The sequence below is a fragment of the Drosophila kikkawai genome, chromosome 3R, assembly GCF_030179895.1.
Source record: "Drosophila kikkawai strain 14028-0561.14 chromosome 3R, DkikHiC1v2, whole genome shotgun sequence".
In the NCBI taxonomy this organism is placed as follows: Eukaryota; Metazoa; Arthropoda; class Insecta; order Diptera; family Drosophilidae; genus Drosophila; species Drosophila kikkawai.
In genome coordinates, this window is record NC_091731.1 from 36,664,782 (window position 1) to 36,688,462 (window position 23,681).

The window sequence follows — 23,681 nt, forward strand, 5'->3', positions numbered from 1 at the left end:
GAGAGGCCCTTCGCGAATATATATGTATATGGGGGCGGGTGAGAGTGGAGGGACTGGGGGGAATACGCAAATCAGGTCTTAACCCCTTTTTCTTTCATCTGCTGTAAGTTGAACTTTCAGTGAGCTGTGCAGGCTGCCAAGAGTAATGAGTGAGCGAGTATCTTATGGATTTGTCGCTGACTTTGAAGTTGCTTTTTGTTCGCCTGCTGCTAGAAGTTGAGCTTGAGCCCTGCTGATGCGTTTACTAATAGAAAATTTTGCATTTAAATGGGAGCATTCCCTGACACTCCGCCATCTCCTGCCTCCAGATTGTGCACTTGAGCGTCTCGCCAAGCCCGTCGGCGGTTTGCACTTAGGCCAAGGCGTTACTGCGAAAGCAGCTTCGAGATATTTTCAATTCACAGCGGCTCGAGTACTTTTGCTTGCTCCTTTCCTCCTTGGCATTTTGATGCAAAAAAAAAATTCTGCAGAAAGTGTGAGCCATAAATAATGAAGGCGGATTTAATGTATTCATCCGAGGGAAGTCTTAACCTTGCGACGCGACGTTTGTGCGTAATTAGCCTGGGTGCAGCAGGCACCCCAGAGAGATGTTTTACATTAATATAAAGATTTTCTTTTTTAATGTAAAGTCCTTTAAAGAATTAGGTATAACATAAAATTGAATACTCCAGCTATAAATAGTTATACAAATTAATTAATAAGCTTATTATTATTTAATCATCGTAAAGTCTACTTTTTACAATAAACAACCCCTAATAACAAGTAAATTGCTTTATTATTAAGAAAAAATATAAATGTAAACAAGATCCTTTTCCTATGTGAACTCGCAGTACAAGTATGTTGCAGCTGTTGTGTTTGTGGCAGACAGACGCTGCCACATTGCCAATCACACATATTGAACAGTTTCCAATTTTGCGATATTAAGACCCGCTTAGAGACTCTTCACATGCTGCCTGCTTGCCTGCCCCTCCCCCAAAGCACATCTTGCGAGTGGCGTTTGCTGGTTGCTTGGATGCTTGACGCTCCCTGAGATGGCGAACACAGATGTTTACTTAAAGCTCCGGTTCGGCAATACATTGGCCCATCTGGCTGGCTATATAAACATGTCTTGGCTGCCGCTCACCAAAGTGTTGGAGGCGATGCCTGTAAAACCAGAAACATGGGGCCAAAAGACTTGCAAAAGTTTTTGGGGGAATTGAAATCCTTTGGCAAACACAACCCAAACACACACACACACACACATGTAACTTGGTGGGGGAGAGGAAAATGAAACATTGCCAGTGCAGTGCTGGGATACAAAAACCGCACTTGGCCAGACTTGCCGTTTCCTAGGAGCTGGAAAATGGGCAAAGAAAAGCCCCCTCACTTGCTGACTGTACTTCACATGCGTGTAAGAACTTTTCTCGAGCATTTGTAAGTTTTTAATAAGAAATTGTTAAACAACTTGTTTAGCTTTTTTTGCCGCTCTTCTTGGCAGCCGAGTGGGACCAGGAGCAGCAGCAGGAGCAGAAGCTGGAGCTGGAGAGCCAGTTCTAGCCGCTTGGCAGGAATTGTAGTAATTAGTCATGTTGATTGATGAATGCGAGCGGGGAGCTCTGGCTCTTGCCAATTTCAGTTGGCATGGCAATCGCTTCTGCACATGAAAATTGGGGAATTGAAAAATTCATTTAAAGGGCGCACACAATATGTCAACGCCATTTAAACGCTTTGGCATTGCCCGTAATCCCCACCGGCTGAGTATTAAGAAAACTTAACCATTTAATGGCTCCTACGAAGCGCTGCTCTGGCTGCTCGACAATAATAAAATGCTCTGCGGCAGGCAGGCATCCTGAAAGCCAATTTTCCACGAGCACGCTGCGGGCGGTGCGACGACTATTAAACATCAGACACAAACCAACACGAGTGCCTCCCTGACTCCGTGGGTTTCTTGGATTTCTGCAGTTCCTTTTCGAAAGGGAAGGCTTACAATGTGTGTACTCCTTGGGTGAGCAATAAAAATCCAAGGTGAAAGCGAGCTCCTGCTGCTCCTCGAGTTGCGCCGCAACCTCATCATGCCTGCCGTGCCTGCGGTTGTAATTTAGTGTGCCTAATGAATTTAGTACCGTTACATACCGGAAGCGAGCATGTGAGTGCAAAAATGCGCACTCAACTGGAATGTCTGTGAATCTCTGTGTGTGCTTCAGGTACTACGTGCGGGTATTGGGGGTTTCCCCAGGACTCGTACGGGAGACCTGTGAAAATGTGTGAAAAATCTGCGCGTTGGTAAAACTTCGTTAACCTTTATTAACGACACACAGCGTCTAATTAAACAAGACAAAATTTTAAATCGAGCGGAACACACACACCACACATCCTGCTGTGTGTGTGTGTTCATAATTTCCCAGCATGTGTGTGTAAAATGAGCAATTATTTTTAATTGCCTTGGCGGGATTAAATTGGGTGCCAGGGCAGGATTCAATTAATTGCCAGGGCCCCTCCGAGAGTAAGGCGTAAAGCTAGGTTAGTGGGGGCCTGGCAACTGGCAACACTTCAAGCCTGATTGCGTCCTGGTCCTGGCCAGGGACCCGTTCTGCTCGAGGCAAGATGTCAACAAACAAACAAAGGGGGAACGAACCTCCAAGATTAGGTTGCATAAACAAAACGCGCTCGGGATATCAATGCTGCGGATTGAACGAGCCAGGTTCCAGCTCGTTGCTGGATATTTACACGGCCAGCGTGGCATAAAGGCGAAAAGTAATTTTCCTAAGTGAATATAAATGTTTAAAATCTTGGCAAGAAAAGCAGCTAAGGCAGAGCGCCAGCAGCAACAACAATAGCCAGCTTGGCGAGCTTTACATCCAGCACAGGAAGAAATTATAAGCTGGATTTTAGGGGTTTAACTTTTTATTTAAACTGTTTTTTGTGATGGATAAAAACTTATAATAAGCTTATTGATTTATGTGATTAAAAGGGATATAAAATCTAAGATATAATAAGTTAGTAAACAGATTTTTTCTTCATGTACCTGACTGGCTCTCACTTCACTTGGCTTGGCTAAGAAATTTAAAAGGCAAAACACAGCAGGTTTTGTAAGAGAAGGTAGTTTCTAAGGGGGAGGGCCGAACTCATTGGGTGAAAAGTGCTTAAAGTTTTATGCGAAATTGAAGTCGGCTACACAAATAGCAAGAAAGGAGCAGGAGTAGGAGCCAGAGTAGGAGCCAGAGCAGGAGCACGAGCATCACCATTAGCTGCCAGAGTGTAGAGGGAAAAACTTACTTGCCTTGCATAAGCCTGGCACGAATCCTGGTCTACGAAAACAAGGTGTTGAGTTCGGCTATGAATCCGAGCCCGAGGCGGCAGCGGCGTGTCTATCCTGCCATCTAATAGCTTAAAGGCAACCCAACTCGATATCTGATGTGGCCAGGCAAACATTTAGCCAACACATTGCTTTCGATTTGCAATAACTATCAGCATAAGCGTTCGACAATATTTCGATAGCAAAACACTTTCTTGAACAAATAATCTGTCTAATCAATGTGCTGAAATTCAATTTGAAATTCTTTTTGTTTACAAAACAAGAAAATATTTAAACTGCGTCCAGCAGATGCAGATTTTATGGTTGAACAGGCATTTTACTAAACATTTTGCTGACCGAACCGAGGGAGGTGGAGCAGGAAAATCAATAACAAAATTTTCACAGCCCGAGGCAAGCTCGGCGAAATTTCATCATTGTGTCCGGCAGTTGTCCTAATTAATGAGGAAAAGTCACCAATTTGAAAATCAAATTATGGCGCGCATAATTAAATTGCCTTATCAAAATTTCATTCAAAAGCGTCCATCTGCCTTTTTCTTTTACACAAGTCCTTGAAGGAGGAGGAGTAGGAGGGAGGCGACAAATGCAATCTGGCCTAAAGTTGCCTTTTTTAGAGAAAATACGACGATGACGACGACAGGCGACAGCTAGGAGGCCGAAACTTTTAATTGAATTCCCTTCAAATTGTTCGGTAATGGGCACAATTAAATTGTCACCATCAGGATTGAGTGGAGAGGACAGGACGACTTCAATGGGGAACGGAGATTGTGAGCAAGGACTTGACGAGAGGCTTCAACGAAAATCTCGTATTATGCAGCACTCGAGCGCATGACAAATTCATTAAATGCACAAAGACCGTAAAGTGCCCCGATGTCCACTTACCACACGGAGCAACAGGAAGTGGAAAAGGACCAAGAAGCACGAGCACAAGCTGGAGCACAAGAGCAAGAGCGTTTTACAAAATTTTATACACTCCCTGACCGTAATTACACCACACAGACGAACGGACGGGCAGGCGGGCGGACGGACTCTGGCGGGGATTACGGAGGAACAGAAGCTGGGCGTGGTTTCGAGGTGAGCCAACCATGAAATGCAACATGGCCCAGGAAGCGAGCGAGCAAAGGATGTGTGTGTGTGTCCGCTGTTCGTGCCATATTTTTACCCGAGTAGGTGTTGCTTTGTGTACGCGAGCGTGTCCTTGCCCAGGAGTCGGGATTTTCCGCCCGGCAGCGTCCGCACATTTAAATTGAATTCACTTTTCGGTGATGTATGCGTGTGTGTGCTGCTAATGAAATATTTTTGCCAGGCTGTCAAAAATTTTGACTGGCGCTTAATTAACTGTCCCTGATTAAGCCGCATTCAAAAGACTTTACTTCACGCACACACAGCACACTCTGTGCCAGCGAGCCGTAATGAGCGCATTTTCCACGGTTATTCCATTAAGGAATGGCAAATGTTTGTATTCAGTTTTATTTCACTTTTCCATATAATTACACCAAAGTTGCCACTCCGCCCACAAAGTCGCTGCCTTTTCATTTATATTTCGAACATTTTGTGTGCCTTTGGCTTGTCATTATGATAATGACAAATGTCTGGTGTCAACTATTTCTCAAATTAAACTTTTATTAATTACAGAAAGTAACGGGGGAAGAACTAGAGCTAGAAAAACATTTTTAAGGGCTAAACTCGGTTTAAATAAGGCTATAATTACTAATTATTTAAATTTAAAATATAAATTTCTAATTAATTTTAAATTCTCTTGTTTACTTTTAGTCCTACAAAATAAAAAGGAAGCTCAAAAACCACACACAATTCATCCATCATGCGGCGACCAAAAGCAGCTACAGAGCTGTCGCTGCTCCTGCTGGTGGTGCTTCTCCAACTGGTCCATTGGCCAGTCGCAGAGGCGTCCTTTGGCCGCGATGAATGCAACGAACTCAGCGTGAGCACGGCCTGCCAGTGTGCACCCATTATGTCAGAGTACGAGATCCACTGCCCAGCCAACGAGGAGAACCCAAAGTTCCGGCTCAATATCCAACCCAGCCGAAACATTGTCTCGATCGTGTGCAACCTCACGGACACCTCGGACTACCAGCAGTTGCCGAACGTGAGAATCGGTGAGATTGATATGGTCACCATGCAGAGATGCCTGCTGCCAGGACACACGCCCATTGCTGGGATCCTAGACTTTCTGGGCATTCCCACGCCCAAGATGCTGATCTTTGAGAGCGACAACCTGGGCATGAATATCACGCGGCAGCACCTGGAACGTCTGCACAATTTGAAACGTCTGAGGTTCACTTCGCGCCGTCCCACGCATATACCCGGCAACCTGCTCAGCGATCTGCGCAACCTCAGTGCCCTGGAGCTGATGGCCAACATTGCCGAGATGCCGCCGCATCTGTTTGACAACCTGGAGAACCTGGAGTCCATTGAGTTTGCCAGCAATCGGCTCAAACGACTGCCGCCTGGAATCTTTAGCAAAATGCCCAAGCTGAAGCACCTGAATCTGTGGAACAACCAGCTGCACAACCTGACCAAACACGACTTTGAAGGTGCCACCTCGGTGCTGGATATTGATATCCATGCCAATGGAATCGAGCAGCTGCCTCATGATGTGTTTGCCCTGCTCACGAATCTGACGGAGATTAATCTGAGTGCTAACCACTTCCGCTCCCTGCCAGAGGGACTTTTTGAGCACAACCCCCACCTGCAACAGGTGCGAATCCTCAACAACCGCGTGCCACTCACCACCCTGCCATCGCGGCTGTTTGCCAACCATCAGGAGCTGAAGGTTATATTGCTGCGATCCGAACTGGAGACACTGCCAGGCGATCTCTTTGAGCACTCGACGGGGATCACTAACATTTCGCTGAAGGAGAATCTGCTGACCACGCTGCCTGCCAGGCTGCTGGAGCATCAAGTGAATCTCCTGAGTCTAGACCTGAGCAGCAACAGGTTGACCCATCTGCCGGACAAGCTGTTTGAGCACACCACCAAACTGACGGATTTAAATCTAGAGGATAATCTGCTGACAGGGATTAGCAGGTAAATAATACTCTAAGATATATACCCCATATTATTTCATTTAAATTTAAAATAATTAATTAATTTATTTTTTTTTTTTTTCTATAAAAACAGCGACCTCTTCAGCAGACTGGGCCACTTGGAGACCCTGGTTATGAGCTGGAATCGCCTTCGCACCATCGACCCCAATGCCTTTGTAGGCGCCACTGAATTGCGGCACCTGCACCTGGAGAACAACGACATCAATCTGCAGCAGCCGCTATTGGAGGCCATCCTCGAGGTCACAGGCAACTCCCCCTTCAGCCCTTTGACCGAGCTGGAAACCCTTAATCTGCGCAATAACTCGGTGCTGTTCATCTACTCAGACTGGAAGTTCCTGTTGACGCAGCTACGAGTCCTGGATCTGAGCTACAACAACATTAGCTCGCTTTCTTACGAGGATCTGCAGTTTCTGTCCAAGAACCGATTGCATGTGAACTTTACGCACAATCAGATTACGAGGATACAAATGCCCACGGAGTTGGAGGTGAGCGAGGACATGGGCTCAAAGGTGGTGCACGTGGATCTCAACGATAATCCTTTGGTCTGCGATTGCGTTTTGCTTCGCTTTGTCCAGCTGGTGAGGGGCGAACGTGTGCCCGCTTATACCAGACAGTTCAAGTTACGCACAGATCGGCTGACCTGTAGCCAGCCCAGTGCCCTGCAGGCCACACCTGTGCGTGAGGTGCTGCCCGAGAAGCTCATCTGTCCGCTGGACATCTCCGACGATCCGCGAGAGCGAAAGTGCCCGCTCGGCTGCAGCTGCTGGGTGCGAACCTTCGACAAGGCCTTGCTGGTGAACTGCAACAGCGGGAACCTGACCGAGGTGCCCAGACTGCCAGATCTCCACAACAACCTGGACATCATGGAGCTGTATCTGGAGAACAACACACTCCTTAGCCTGCCTTCCTTCGACACTCGTGGCTACGACCAGGTGACCAGTCTCCATCTGGCTGGCAATAATCTCACCAGCATTGAGGTGGATCAACTGCCGCGGCACCTGAATCACCTGGATGTGAGTCGCAATCAACTTCAGGCTCTGAACGCCACCGTGCTGGGCTTCCTCAACCGCACCATGCCATATCGCTCGCTGAGGCTAGCTGGGAATCCTTGGAACTGCGACTGTTATGCCAAGCCTCTGCTACTGTTCACCCAGGATAACTTTGAGAGGATTGAAGATCGCAATGAGATGATGTGCATGAATGCAGAGTCGCCCACACGAATGGTGGAGCTGTCTACCAACGACATTTGTCCAGATGATCGTAGCGCCTTTATTGCCCTGGCCGTGGTAATCGCTTTGACTGGCCTCCTAGCCGGATTCACGGCTGCTCTGTACTACAAGTATCAGATGGAGATCAAGATCTGGTTGTATGCCCACAACATGTTCCTGTGGCTGGTCACCGAGGAGGAGCTGGACAAGGACAAGAAGTTCGATGCCTTCATCTCGTACTCGCACAAGGACCAGAGCTTCATCGAGGACTACCTGGTGCCGCAGTTGGAGCATGGTCCCCAGAAGTTCCAGCTGTGTGTGCATGAACGCGACTGGCTGGTGGGCGGACACATACCCGAGAATATCATGCGATCCGTGGCGGATTCGCGGCGCACCATTATCGTGCTGAGCCAGAACTTCATCAAGTCGGAGTGGGCACGCATGGAGTTCCGGGCAGCGCACAGATCTGCGCTGAACGAGGGTCGTGCCCGCATCATAGTCATCATCTACTCGGACATTGGGGATGTGGAGAAGCTGGATGAGGAGCTGAAGGCCTACTTGAAGATGAACACCTACCTGAAGTGGGGCGATCCCTGGTTCTGGGATAAGCTGCGCTTCGCCCTGCCTCACCGCAAGTCCCTGGGAAATGTGGGTAACGGAGCACTGATCAAGTCGCCACTGAAGGGCTCCACCGATGACAAGCTGGAGCTGATCAAGCCGTCGCCAGTGACGCCGCCACTGACCACGCCGCCGGCGGAGGCCACCAAAAACCCGCTGGTGGCGCAGCTGAATGGAGGCACCACGCACCCGGCCATGATGATTGCCAACGGCAAGAATGGACTGACGAATCTCTACACGCCCAATGGCAAGGCGCACCATGCCAACGGCCACATCAACGGCGCCTTCATCATCAACACAAATGCGAAACAGAGCGACGTATAGGACTGGGAGAAGGCGGAGCTCTTCCAGTTCGATCCCGACGATGAGCTATTGTTCCGTTAGAGAGGCGAGAAGAAGCCGCAACCCACTGCCACGAACGGAGGCGGAGAAGCACCCAGCTGAATGTATAAAGTCTAGAGAATATTATCGATTTTCCTTCCCCCCTCCCCAAACTCCTAGCCTGCGCTTCGGGAAAAGTTTATAGAAGTTTCCAATTTCAATATTTCATGTGGCCTTTGTTAAAGAAAGAATTATAAAAGAAATAATAGTTTGAGGGTGAAGTGCAAGTAGGAGGCATCACTCTGTTAAGTGTTATTTTTAAGCCTAGCCTAGACCCTCTCGTAAGACAGCAAATCTCATTTAATTAGTGATTATTTGTACATTAGGATTATCTTAAGCTGCCGCCGCTAAACAAACTGAGAGTAGCTCCAGGCTCACCCTGCCCCTTTTTTATTTAAATATAATATTTTACCTTTGAACGGAGAGGAATCTCAGCCCAACTTTAGAACAAAGCGAGCTTTATTTCGAACTAAACCTACTTATTATTTGTTAGAAGCCACAACTACTACGAGTAAGAGCCGCATGCAATACACATACGACGTATCCAAATAGTAGTATAGAATTTCTAATTGTGAACAAAAATAACGACAACAAATGCTACCGAAATGAGAAATTGCCTTCTTTGTATGTATGTATGTATGCTAGATATTTAGGTCCTAAGTAACTATTATTACCCACACTCACACACCTCTCTGTACATACGCTGAATGAGAATTTCTGTACTTTCCAAAAAAAAAAACAGACGTAACGCACCAGATTTCCTATCACGAATATCAATTGTAATCTCACGCCCATTTAAGCGACGCTATATAAATAAGTACATACCGGACCCCGAGACATTATCCAATTTCAACGGAAAACCATTATCACGTCATCTACCAAACCATTAGGCTAGCCTCTTCATTCATATGAGAAATAAAAACAAAATAAATATCGTCTATGATACGTAAATGTAATTAAGCTAAAGTATGTGTATATCGTCTAAGCTATAGATTGTCTCTGATATGTAATGCCTAAGGTACCTACAAATTTACGCAGACACACTCATCTACTCTGTAATGCATATGAGTAAATTAATTCGAATTGTATATGGAAAACACATACATACAATGCAAAATAAAATATATTTTAAAAATTATAAAGAGTTTGGTTTATATTTGGGATTATTTGAACAGTGAAAAAGTATTCAAAAGAAAGGAAGTTTTCTATATTATTCTTGCTTACTTTTACCTTTCATAAAAATATAAAAACAAAGCTATTTTTTATTTATTTTTTTTTAATTTTTATTAAATATTTATATATATATGTATACATTTAAAGTTGTACATTTAATAAGACAGGACTTAATTACCTAAAAACAAACAAGACAGAAATAAAAATGTAAGTACAGACTGCAAATTGTTACAAAAAGGAATAAAAAAGGCACCCAAGATGGACTTGAAATTGCCAAAAAACGAAATAGGAAATCACATTGTTAATGGAAGGAAACAAGCTGCCGCTCTATATAGTATATATATATATATATATATATATATCTTAGTTGCCAGCGATAATACTATTCAAGCAATTGTCCTTGGCAATTCTCTTGTGAATGCACATTGCACTTGACTATAGCTATGGGGTTTGGGTTAGGCCTGGGGTAATCCTTTTCATACGAAGGGTATATAAAATATATAGTGTGTGGGTGTATATATGTATATATAGGTCCGTTAATTGGGTTGTGTATGTCGTCGTTGTAGCCTACGCATATTGTACAATTTTGTATATCAACATCCTTAAGCAGTTCTCATCCTTATCCCTTATCCTTACTTTCCTTCTACGGTTTTTTAGTTTTAATTATTTTTAACTCACAATCAGTTCCAGTTTTCAGTTATGTCTTTGGTGTTCTGTGTTTCTCACTTTGGGATCTTGCGTGTCTTTATCTAGCTACCTCCGTTCCACCACCTGGTGTTTCCCCCTACTAATGGCCAAGACGTGTCCTCCTCCTTCGACGACTTGGGTTCATGTTGGCCCCCCTAAAGCAGCATGTCATCATCGCTCTCGGTGAACTCTCCATTGGGCTCCAGCAGCAGGTTGGCCTCCTCGTTGGACTGCACCTAAAGGATGGAAAATGGAGGAGCAGGACATAGTTAGCTCCTGACTGCTCCTGGCTCCGACTCCTCCTGGCTGCTAACACCGAGTGGCAAACTTACCCGGGAGTAGCGAACCGCCGAGTTGCTGCGCCGGAAGAAGCGACGCACTCGCTGCCTCCGTGCCGGCGAAAAGGCAAAGAGTCCCAGGCACGTCACACAGAAGGTCACCGACAAAATGGCCGCCAGGATGGCTGCGAAAAAGAGCGAAAAACGGTGAGAATGAGTGATGGCTGGCAGTGCAATCAAAGCGGGCCAGCTGCACTTACTGCCCACGGAGGCCGTCGGCCTGATGGGAGTAGCCGCCGGATCGGGGCCAGCTGTTGTCGTTGTAGTTGTCGACGTGGCTGCCTTAGTTGGCTTACCCGCTGGTGAAGCCGTTGTCGTTGTCGTAGTGGTGCTAGTGCTGGTGGAACTCGAGCTTGAGCTTGAGCTGGAGCTACTGGAGCCACCGCCTTGGGCATCCTGCTGGGGCACACCGAGGGACAGGAACTGGCAGATGCTGGGCGTCCGCTGAACATAAAGCAAATTGCATTGCTGGTCCTGCAAGGAAACGGATTCTTGTAATTAGAAACTTTCTTCATTAAGTGCAAGGAAAATAAATAAATAAATTGATATGGGGGACCGAGGGCGGACATAAATTCCGAGTAAAATACGACGCCCTAACACTTCCCATTCCTTCGTTCCGCATCCTTGCCCTCGTCCAGTGGCCTGCACAAATTTGTGGCGCAACAACTGCTCGCAGCTTGTTTCCGGCATCCTGGGTCGCCTGGAAAAACCCCTTACTGTGCTCTGTATTCTGCGTTCTGTGTTCGCTGGCAACACTTTCACCCAAAGACCATTTCCGGCGCGACCAGCGACTGCAAAATGAAACAGCAAATGTGCGCATAACTTAAAAACTTTTGCGGCGCAACTGCAACTGGCAACTGGAGCCGGCAAAAACGCTCGCCAGCCCAAAGCTGGCTGAAACTTTCCCGTCACGGCGAGGCGCCGCACCAGACACGAACATGTCCGCGAGGAGAACAAGGTTGCCAGGAAGCGGGAAGCAGAGGGAGCAGCTGGAACTGTAGCTTGTAGTGAGGGAGGTGTTGGTGGGGGGGGAGCAGCGCATTAAAAAGTTTGCAGCCATTTAAAATCCCATTTCATTGAATCGCTAATTTTCCAACAGCGACTCTGCCAGTGGCAGGACGAGTACCAGGAGCCAGTGTACACAGCTCCTTTTTGTTGCTATCCAAAAACTTGTCCTTCGTTGTGTATATATAGTATGCTATAATTGCACACATATACACGGGGAGAAAATATTTGTAGGTTTTTATGTAAATATTTGATTTAACAAAGTAACTTTCATAAGAAAATAAATTTAGTTTGGAAAAGGGAATCCACAAATTATCGCTTGTTTAAGGACTTTTTAAATTGAAATTACTCAACGTTTTCCCTCTCGCAATTTCTCGTTTTTTTAAGTGCAGCGAAAACTGTTATTTTCCGCTCTGCAGTTCAAGGATTAAAACGTGTTGGGGTTCTTTCAACGATAAGCTGTTTTGCACTCTTTTTTCCGCTTTCCCTCCTAGATGACCACAACTTCTTGTTGGGCTTAACCTGTTGAGCTGCTCAGATGTATTAGCTGTCTGCTCGGACAAGGAAGTGCAAATATTAAAGATCCCAGGGAGCAATTAACATCATTGGATGATGCATACACATGCCAATAGCAAAGAGCCATCCCATCGGTTAGGGACAGGGACATGCTACAAATGTGAATCGAAATGTGGCTGGGTGATTGGGTGACAAAGGCCACAGCCCGCAGCTGTGACATGGGCTCTCCCCCCTGGCGATGGCAATGGCGGCTTTTGGAAGCATTTGTCGGAGGTGCCAAACAGCTGGCAGCTGGTTTAAATTTGGGTCAATTGCCTGGTGCCACAAATGCAAAATCGAAGCCAAATACAGGCGAATCCTGGGCGTCCTGTCTGGCCGGGTAACACATAAAACTATCGACCTAGAAAGGCGGGCGGGGCAAATGTTTTCAATCATCGCCGCCGCTTCCTACGGTGTAATTTTTGGGTAATGGACTACAATGCGCCCTGATGGAGTCCTTTTTGGAGGGGGTGTTGGCGGCGGGAGTCGACCTCAAGCACTAATTGCAAAACGTTTTTCGGGGCGGCGGCTAATGCAATCGGACCTGCGCCACTAATTCCGATGCATTGTGCTCGTGAAAATGGGGAAATATTTCAGCAACCTGCGGTTAATTGTCGTGCAAGCAAAGCAAACAATTATTAATTAGCTTAAAGAGAACCCAGCCCGGCATCAGGTCCGTGCCCCGGCATGCCCTGCATGCTAATGATGCTGAGCTGGGGCTCCTGGAAAAGCCACAACAAAGTCGGATGGCTGGTCATTAGTCAAAGTGCTGCAGGCGAATGCAACTTAATTATATTATTACTCCCACAAACATACAAAAACACACACACACACACAGCAGGCGCTCTATAAAGGACCTGCTTTTAATTTAATTTCCTCCTTCCCAAGTCACAGGCCAAGGGTCATCTGGTCAATACAAGAAGAGGTCACAGCGAACAATGCCTGCCTGCATATATCTTGCCAGCTGATCCTGCGTGCCCGGATGACAACAAAGCCGCATGCGACACGAATGAACTCGGGGGAAACAAAAGCTCCAACCAGCAGCTAAGAGCAGCTGAACAGGTGAACGGGTGAAAGCAGGTGAGCGCCATAGACAAGGAGCAAGCAAGAAATGCAAAGCGAACCGCAAAAACAGAAATATGAAAAGACAAAGGACAAAGACATAGAAAAAGGGCTGAAAGCCAGGAAGATGCACAGGCAAAGCCGATTGCCAGGTGGTAAGCATAACAAAGGACACCTGCCGCACATTCCGGGCTCCCAAGCCACCCGCCTAAGTCGCCGCCCCCAAAAACCACCGTTTCTTGCAAGGTGGCAGCTCACCTGCACCAGTTAGTCCGTGTCCCTTTCCGTGTCCCTCAACGTGTCCCTTTCCGTGTCCCTTTCCGTGTCCCTTTCCGTGTCCCTTTCCGTGTCCCTGGTTGCCCTTTTCCGCAAACATATTTCATACATTCTTACTTTAAAGCCGAGTAGACCCAGTGCCTTGTGGCGGGTCTTTGAGAACGGACCAAGCGACTGTCAAGACTTTTTGTTCGCTTACAAAAATTAAAAAGGGGGAATAAAAAACATAAAACAAGGAGGGGTCTTTTAAGAAGACCGAATTGTAGATACTCTTAAAGTTTATATAGGAATTTTTGTACTTTTTGGGTAATTAATTGAAAAAAAATAGCCATAAAAGCTAAAGATTCTGCCTTGTTGAGGGGCCTTTCTCCTAAGTTACCATTTATGAGTAGGGATTTCTATCGATAAACTCTTTTTGTTGAAAAATATATCGAGCGATATCATAATGAAAATATTAGAATAAGTATTGACTTATATTTTTTATTTAAAATTTTGAAAATTTATATATCTAACTTCACGATATTTTTACGATAGGATATTATTTTCAGTGTGAACACAAACATATTTATACATTTATTTTAATTGTTTTCTAAACAAACAGAATTTTGATTTATGGAAGTTAAATGATCGATTTATATATAGGCCAACGCATTAAATATCGATATCGATATCGATCGATGCGGAAACCCCTCTTAAATAACTTTTTAATTAGGTTAAATTAAGTAACGAGTATATATATTCCAAGATAAAAGAAAATCGTAATCCAAGGTAGAAATAATCCCAATCCATACCACTTAACCGAATTGAAAGTGTCACCCTCTCAACTAAACCGCTATAATTCCCATCTGCAAGGGTATATAAACAAGAAAAACATCGCAAAATATCCCTACAGTTGCCGTGTTTCTTTGATGCGCATTTGGCAGGGCGCTGAAAGGCGTGCTACACTCTTTGTAATCCTCCAAGGAGCCAAGAACAAGCAGCGTCAGGTAAGAGATTCCTTGCTTACAAATAAATACATATATATATATAAAGTATCCTTGGTACTTACGTTGGAGATGATGCTGCTGCTCTCCGTCTGGTTGCTGCATATCAGGCGGATCTGGACGTTCATCGTGCCTGCAAGGGATATAACGTAAACGTAATAGGGCATTAGTTTCGAGAGCACTTTAATTAGTTCAAATGAACCCACATTCAAAACAATCTTAACCCTAATAAAAGCGTACAAAAAGCAGTAGCAACAGCAGCAGACTCTAGCTGGCTTTCCACTTTTATGGGCCAGACAAAGGCTGGCTTCCCCACACACACACACACAAAAACACACAGGAGCAGCAGTAGAGTATCCTTATCAAAATTTGAAATGATACAGCACAAGGGGTTTGGAGCAAAGTGGATTGAGCCTGGACACCGCAAAGTTATCGCATAAAAGCCAAAAATAATTATCACCACAGACGACAACACTGCTCCCAACAGCTCCTGCTCCTGCCTTTCCTTCCATTCCCCCTTCCCCGGTTGTCCTGGCCTCCTGCAGGGTCAGGCGCTACTGTTGTCGGTCAAATGCTCAGCATGAAATGCGTACATCTCCAGCCTGGTGTGGGGGAATCAAAGCCTCTAGCTTCGGTCGCAAAGCCACACAAAATCTACAACTCGTTGGGATTTTTGGCAAATGTTCCTCTAACGCCTCCTGCTTCTGCTCCTCCTTCTCCTCTGACCACCCACACATTTCTGGTATCTGCTAACGCCTGTCACTGGGCATATTAAATTTGTCTGATCGCTTGCAGATTGCGCTCTGTCGTTGGCCCAAACCAAAACAATGGCAACACAGTTTGTGCGCCACAGAGTTTCTAAAATAATTCCATTTTATGGCCAAGTCGGAGAGACAATGGAGATGTGTCATAATTAAATCGTCGTCAGTTTTATTTGTCAAAATAAAAAGTTTTGTTTTTTAATGGCAAAGTTTTAAGTGCCATGCAATGGCTCGAATAAAAATCATTGTGCGAATATAAGGCAGCTAACACGGAGCGGCCCGGGGGAAATCTCGGCACAGGATGCCGGAAAACCCCATCCCACCCACACACACACACACACTCTGTCCTGGCTGTCTGCTCTGCATGCATTAAATATTCATGCAGCAGTATCACATCTACAAAAAAAAAAAAACGAATATGAGATTTATATAAACAGAGTTTATACAAACTCCAAGAAGCCGCCAGCCAGATTTGCCAAATAGTAAAAACACTTTAATTATAGATTTAGTTAATTAAACTTCTTTATTTTTCACAACCGCACGCTCTCGTTATCTTTAAGCAATTAAATTCGGGTACGCATGAGCATACGAAAGGAAGCCAAAAAGGAATTAGATAAGTGTGACCTTCTTTTTGGGATTTTAATCACTGTGACTTTTGGTATTTTCAACACGCCACCTCAAAAGTTACACTGATACAAATTACGGATTAACAAAAACATAATTTTATACGAGTGAGTGCATATTCAAATGGTTGTAGTTTCTTTTCTTTTCTTTTTCTCTTTCTCTCTTTCTCTGGGGTCTCTTTCTTTTCTGATCCAGCATTTGCTGCAAAGAATTGGGGAAACCCAGTAAAACCCAATCAGATCAATCAAAAAACATAAATTAACATGATTCACTTATATATATAAACAGCAGTGGTTAGACTAGGAATTATTTTGGTTTGATTATGGTTAATTATATATATATATATATGCCAAGAGATCCAGTTTGTCTTGGTTTAAAAAGAAACTCCATATAAAGGTTCAGGCTAAAGGTCCAATTAGCCCCAGTTGGTCTCGCAGTGCAGTGAATCTAGCTGTTGGTAGTGGCTTCGTTAAAATATCAGCCAATTGGAAATCTGTGGAAATATACTTGACGCAGATTAGTTTGTTTTCAATTTGTTCCCTGGTAAAATGATATTTAATATCTATGTGCTTAGTTCTCTTGTGGCAAGTAGGGTTGTTGGCTATACTAATACAACCTTGGTTGTCTTCAAAAATATCTATTGGGCCATTTAATTTTAATTTAATTTCACTTATTAATGACTTTAGCCATAATGCTTCTCTTACACCCTCAAATAAGGCCATATATTCGGCTTCAGTAGATGAAGCAGCAACTGATTTTTGTTTCATAGTATTCCAGGAAATTGAACAATCTCCAAACATTTTAAATATATATCCTGTAGTACTTCTCCTATCAGTCTCATTTCCCGCCCAATCAGAATCGACATATCCTATAAGAATATTATCCACTTTAGGATTCCTTTTAAACGATAACTTTAAGTCAACAGTTCCTTTCAAATATCTTAGAACTCGTTTAAGACATTGCCATAATTCTTTGTTATTATTATTAGTATACCGACTTAAGATACTTATCGATGTACTCAAGTCCGGCCGTGTACACAACATTATGTACATTAAACAGCCAATTAAATTCCTACATGGTGCTTCACATGATTCTTCAGCTTGCAAATCCTCATAATTTAGTTTGCTTGGAAGAGGGGTACTAACTGGATTACAATCTTGCATATTGAATTTCCTTAAAACGTTTTTAATATATGCAGATTGACTGAGACAAATTTGATTATCTTTTCGATCAATTTTTATACCCAGGAAATGTCGTATTTCACATAAGTCAGTCATTTGAAATGTACTTGAAAGATAAGTTTTAAATTTAGACATACTTTCGGAATTACTGGTGGCAATTACCACATCGTCAACATATAATAGTAAATATATATTTTTACTTATATCTCCCTTATCTAAAATATATATACATCGGTCTACTTCTAGATTCTGAAATCCAAAATTTTTAAGTGCATTTTCAAAAACCTCAAACCAGCATCTTGCAGCTTGCTTAAGGCCATAAATAGCTTTATTTAGTTTGCATACTTTATTTCCATCATACTGGTTTAAACCTTTTGGAACCTTCATATAAATTTCATCCTTTAAAGTTCCGTTTAAAAATGCTGTTTTCACATCCATATGATGGATCAGCAAATTATATTGATTAGAAAATGCTAAAAGAAATCTGAAACTAGAAATTCGTGCAACAGGTGCAAAGGTCTCATCATAATCCATCATATATTCTTGGGTGAAGCCCCTCGCTACCAGTCTTGCCTTATGTTTTAGTAAGTTACCATTTTCGTCTTGCTTTAAACTAAAAACCCACTTGCAATCTACTATGTTTTTATCCATAGGCCTTTGCACTAAGCACCATGTTTTATTTACAAAATGCGAATTTAGTTCATCTTGAATAGCTTCCTCCCACAAGGCTTTGTCATCTCGAAATTTAATTTCCTCATAAGTATTGGGAATTTCACTTAAACATATTTGGGTATTCATAAGACATTTTTCTAAAAATCTATATGATAATTTTGGTTTATCTTTATTTCTCTCACTGCGTCTGACTTGTTGATTTTCATTTTCTTGTATATTATCACCAGCTTCAACTACTGGATCGGTATTCTCGAGACAAGTGGAATTTTCATTTAAGTTTTCACCAGACTTAGAATCTATTGATTCATTCATTTCCTGTGATGGAAAATCTAACTCTTCATTCTCTTCAATTGGAGAATCATGACTTCTGCTAACTTCATTATGTTTTACCACAGAGTCATTTTCATTTAAAGTCATAGAGTTTTGTCCTTTTTCGTCCACCACTACATCTCTAACTATCATAAATTTCCTCGATTCCTCATTCCACAATTTATAGCCATTTGGCTCATACCCGACAAGTATAGTCTTAATAGATTTCTCATCAAATTTTCGCTTACGCACTTTATTTAGTGCGTATACAGTCGATCCAAATACTTTCAAATACTTTAATATTGGCTTCTTTTTATGCCACATCTCATATGGTGTTTTTCTTATATTTTCCAACGCTCTACTTGGGGACCTATTAACTAAATAAGTTGCTGTTAAAACAGCTTCACCCCAAAAACTTTTATTAAGTTTAGTACAGTTAATCATAGAGCGAGCTTTTTCGGTGATTGTTCTAATCATCCGCTCTGCCACACCATTTAATTGTGGGGTATGAGGAACCGTTAAATGATAGCTGATACCTTTTTCTACACAAAACTCACGCATTTCATTAGAGAGGTATTCCCTGCCATTATCAATATATAGGTTTACCATTTTTAAGTTGAAATGAGCCTCACTTTTTGCCACAAAGTCTTTGAATACAAAAAACACATCTGATTTATAAGTTATTAAATACGTCACGCAGTAATGTGTGAACTGATCAATAAATACTACATAGTAGTTTTTATTATCAATAGTTGAGGGCGTAATCGGACCACAAACGTCAGAATGAACTACGAACAATGGGCGATCAATATTTTCTTTGTTTTTAAATTTCTCAAATTTTAGCCTAGATTGCTTTCCGTTAATACACGCCTCACATATTTCATTTTTATTTAGCTGTACGTTTTTAATAAGTTCAACATCTTCAAACAAGCTATTTCGTTTAATTTCTAAGAATTTTCCTACACTAATATGACCTAACCTTTCATGCCACAAGCGATATTCTGCATCATTTAAACTTTTGGATGTATATACTTTTCTACTTAAATAAAATTTCACAATCGGTATATTATACTTACAATACCCTTCAAATGCCAAGTTACCGTCTTTGATTACTTTTATACCATCCGGATTAAACTCGACGGACATTCCAGCATCTAGCATCTTTTTCACGGATAGTAAATTGTGCGGGATTTCCTTGCAATACAGCACATTTTGTAATGTAATGTTTTTCCCGGAACTGTTAAGACTAACTAGTCCTTTCGCAGTAGCATACACAAATTCTCCACGCTTTGCAATCTCAATCGCTACACTCGGATTTATATTCTCATACTCAGAAAATAAAGTTATGTCGTTTACTATGTGATCTGACGCCCCTGAATCTAATATAAAATCTACGCCGTCTGTCTGTTCACTGGAATTAGCTAATTTCATCATAAAAGCAAAAGCACAGTCCGGCTGCGCTGCTGCCATCTGAGTCTGTCTCTCTCTAACAGCTAGGTTCGTCATGAATGCAAACGAGCGTTCTGGCTGCGTTGCTGTTGCCATCTGGGCCTGTCTCTCTCTAACATTACTCTGAGCATGAATATTCTGGTTGCCTCCTGCCTGCCTTTTTAAGAAGAAACAGTCTTTCTTCATGTGGCCTAATTTGCCACAATGAAAACACTTCAGCTTAGGCTTTATCTTATTCGGAAATTGTTTCTTCACAAATTTTAATTTTTTGTTTTTGTTTGTGCTATCCCTAGGCTCTCGATTGCCTATAGCCTGCAACACTTTTGCACTTGTGTCCTTGCCAACTCCTTTTAGTTTAATTTCATGATCAAGAAGCCGAGTCTTTACGAATGCTAATGTTAAACTGTGCTCAGAGAGAGTTTCTATCGCTGTTATTACTCCATCATAGTTAGTTGGAAGTGTTAGCAGCAAATGAGACACTTTGTCCATTTCATCTATTTTCGCTCCCGCTGCAACTAACTCAGTAACCAAATCATCAAATAAACGAAAATGGTTGACTAGCGGAGAGTCACCCTTCAATTTTAAAGCCAGTAATTGTTTGCGTAATGAAAGTTGAGATGCCAGGCTTTTACGCTCGTAAATATTATCCAAATTCTCAAAAATCTCCTTAGCCGAGTTCCCATTATTGGCAAACACTAAAAAAGAGTCACTCAAATATTCTATTATAAGACTCTTTGCATTTCTCTCTGCTCGCTTCACTTCCTCACTTTCTTCATCACTTGGTTTCTCGTCAATTACTTTCAGCAACTCGTTTTCCTCTAATAAAGCCCTAACTCTAAACTTCCATATAGAATACTTTTCCCCGTTAAAAGGTATTATGTTTCTCTTTCCTTTTTCCATCTTCTGAGAAAAATTGCGCTTCTTAGAATTTGTGTTGCTATCCTGCTCTAACACTCGCACTGAAAATGAAAAATGTACGCCAATTTGGTGCGCCGTTATATTTATATGTACGTTGTTCACTTTTTTTTTTATTTCACTTTTATTATTTGTTAAAAATTATTCTTTAACAATTAAAGCATTTCACTATAGCACTTAGCTGCAAATTGTGACTGGGCCCATAACCTATGAGATTTATATAAACAGAGTTTATACAAACTCCAAGAAGCCGCCAGCCAGATTTGCCAAATAGTAAAAACACTTTAATTATAGATTTAGTTAATTAAACTTCTTTATTTTTCACAACCGCACGCTCTCGTTATCTTTAAGCAATTAAATTCGGGTACGCATGAGCATACGAAAGGAAGCCAAAAAGGAATTAGATAAGTGTGACCTTCTTTTTGGGATTTTAATCACTGTGACTTTTGGTATTTTCAACAACGAATAAAAATAAGAAAATCAACAGAAAAAACAGGAAAAGCTCCAGAGAAAAAGAGAGATTTTCCCAAGTGCAGCAAGATTATTTTACCGCATTATCTCGTAGACAGTTTTTTTTACTCGTTCGCTAGATATATTTTTTTGTATAATTTCAAGCACTTTGCTTACTTTTTATTTCCCCCGCAGACGGACAAAAAGAATCTTAGTTAAAAAGCAAACTACTAAAAAAAAACCCGGCGAAAAGAGCCACCACGACAAGTGCCCGAAAATGTCGCAGTTGCAAGAATGGCGTCGCGTATAATAAAAAAAAAAGTCAAGAAAAACACTTGCTAAGAAGGAAACGAACTCAAGATACCCAGTAAACAGTATGAGAGTATTTTAAAATGGATGCTTTTGCTTGTACATTGCATTACATTCTGTAAATTTTACCATGTATACAAAATAATATAAAATATAAAACATATTCACAATATTTCCTCGACTCCATCATACCCCAACGAATCGCAGACATTAAAACCATGAGTGCCAGCGATAAAAGTGGCGTGATAAAATGCCACGAAGATCGCAGGGGGGATGAAGCAACGAGGATGGTGCAGTGTCACCGGGCAAAGAAAGTGCATTGGGCTGTACGCCAAATCTAATGCGATTCTCCCGTTTTCCCACAAAACACCCAAAAGCGCTCCAAAAACAAAATGGAGGGGAAAAAAAACTAGAAAAAAGTCAGATAGAGAAAGGCAAACAAAATGGCGACAAGGCGAGCATGTTGCGCCAGCGGAAAGGGAACCGGAACCAGAAACGGAAGCGACAAGCGACAACGCGAGCTCCTTATCCAGTACCCTCTCTCCCCGCCGGAATATGTAAATCGAATTAGACGGCCCTGCAAGTGCAGCTGCAGCGTCAACACTCACCTTCCTTGCCGCAATTAGGCGACTCGTGTGTGAAGAATATGTTGACCAGCGACTGTGAATAGTCCGTCATTGCCTTGCGGCGAGCTCCGCAAATATTTACCCACATCTTCGTGGCTTTGTAGTCGATCTGGGATGGCGGAAAAAAGCCCAGTTAGGGGAAACTTAATCCCTCTGTGGGCCGACACTCACCTGAATCTTGCCTTCGTTGGTGAAGGGGGCACTCTTAAAGTTGAAACGATGGCCCAGTTCATCGTGCACCAGTTCGCAGGTGTCCGCACTGAAGGTGCACTCGTGCGGCGGGCAAAAGATATTCGTCTCCCACTCGAATCTGAAGGTGCAGTCATCGATCGAACGCAGCACTGGTTGCCCCTAAATGGAGGAGGGAAAGGAAGGTGAAGAAGAGCAGCCATTAGGAGCGTGCAGGCAATTTGCAGGTGAGCGGCGATGTCGTCCTTTGAAATAGTCGCATGACTGTGACCCAGTCAAAGCTGTCCGCACAAATGGCCTATCAGAATCCGATGTATGGGTTTTTTTTATACACTTGAAGTATTTAATCTTGTCAAAATTAGGAAAATTATGAAAGCTATATAGAAGTTGTTAAACTCACACATATTAATTAATATTTTGAAAATAGAACCGAATTCTGAAAAATAAACTTTAATTTTGGCAAATAATATTTGTCTCCCATTCAAAATTGTAGATACAGTCTTCAATCGAACGTAAAACAGGTTGACCCTAAATTAAGAAGAAATAAAACCAAAAACTGCAAATTATAAGTGAAATTAAACTTTTAAAAATAGGGAAATCATACGAAATAATAATTTAAGCCCAACTGCACATGCTGTTTAGTGTAATGCCAAATAATTACCAATAAAATCAAAACTTAATAAGCATTTTAGTAAGTAAATAAATATATGATTTCTCCCCAATATTAATCTGCAAGCAAGCATGCAATTTTATGTATGCGTGTTAATTCTCAGTGCGTATTTTCTGTATTTTATTATTTTAATTTCTTCCAGTGCACTTACCCGACCCGCACGCATGTTGCAGTTGAAAAGCATTTTCGTGGACAGTTCCGTGCTGTTGTCCCACGGACAGGGATCACCCTTCAAGTACAGCAGCTCGGCGGAGGTGCGATTCCTTTGCGACAGCGAGACCAGCGGAAATCCCATGCTCTGTGAACGAGACAAACAAGAGGGTGAAAGTGGTGAAAGGGGCGCCTTAAGCCTGCTCGACGAAAGCGAAATGTATAACTTTATGTCTGAGATTGCGGCAAATAACTCGAAATCCCTGTCTGAGCCAAGCACACGTTCCAGTGTCGCCTGCTCCTGGCTGCTGGTTACTGGTTGCTTCTAGCTTGTTGCTATCCTTGTTGCCGGTGTCCAGGCCAAGCAGCTCGGAACGAGCAGAGTGGCCAGCACATCGATGCGATGATAACTGGCATGACCAGAGATCCACCAGCAGGACATGCCGGTCCGAGTCAGCACAAACGACAATTTAATGGATAGTTCAATGGCACCGCCCACCCAACAAAAATTAGGATAGTTCTTGGGGAAATGTAAAGATAACAAGTTTGTTTTGAAAACAGAAACTCATAAAAGTAGAAAAAGTTAAGTCGTATAATTTTAGGGACTTAATTCCTAATTCTCCAACTATATTTAATCGCTAGGCACAAAAACCTATAAATTTGTAATATATCCCATAAATAACAGATTTTCAAGTCACACAGGCTAATATTTAAACTCGACCTGCTTGTC

General features: G+C 42.7%; 2 protein-coding genes across 7 annotated transcripts in view; one reads left to right on the forward strand and one right to left on the reverse strand.

Annotated features, from left to right (window-relative positions):
- Positions 1-9,697, forward strand: part of Tl (toll like receptor) — a 48,692-nt gene extending 38,995 nt beyond the window's left edge. For all 3 annotated transcript variants that reach the window (XM_070286556.1, XM_017182240.3, XM_017182241.3), the window contains 2 exons: positions 5,066-6,340; positions 6,434-9,697. In XM_070286556.1, coding sequence (XP_070142657.1) covers positions 5,115-6,340; positions 6,434-8,510 — 3,303 coding nt within the window. In that variant the 5' untranslated portion in view covers positions 5,066-5,114 and the 3' untranslated portion in view covers positions 8,511-9,697. The remainder of the gene's footprint in view (positions 1-5,065; positions 6,341-6,433) is intronic.
- A 172-nt stretch (positions 9,698-9,869) lies between these two features.
- Lerp (lysosomal enzyme receptor protein) overlaps positions 9,870-23,681 on the reverse strand; it is a 28,113-nt gene continuing 14,301 nt past the window's right edge. Inside the window, exons 11-17 of one of the 4 annotated variants that reach the window (XM_041774530.2) lie at positions 22,953-23,099; positions 22,114-22,293; positions 21,925-22,051; positions 14,712-14,779; positions 10,966-11,239; positions 10,760-10,890; positions 9,870-10,663 (exon numbers count right to left, since the gene is read on the reverse strand). In XM_041774530.2, the coding sequence (XP_041630464.1) occupies positions 10,583-10,663; positions 10,760-10,890; positions 10,966-11,239; positions 14,712-14,779; positions 21,925-22,051; positions 22,114-22,293; positions 22,953-23,099 (1,008 nt within the window). In that variant the 3' untranslated portion in view covers positions 9,870-10,582. Of the gene's footprint in view, positions 10,664-10,759; positions 10,891-10,965; positions 11,240-14,711; positions 14,780-15,915; positions 16,525-21,924; positions 22,052-22,113; positions 22,294-22,531; positions 22,660-22,952; positions 23,100-23,681 lie in introns of those variants that run through there. The other 3 variants (XM_041774531.2, XM_041774532.2, XR_011445303.1) reach the window with 3 other exon arrangements.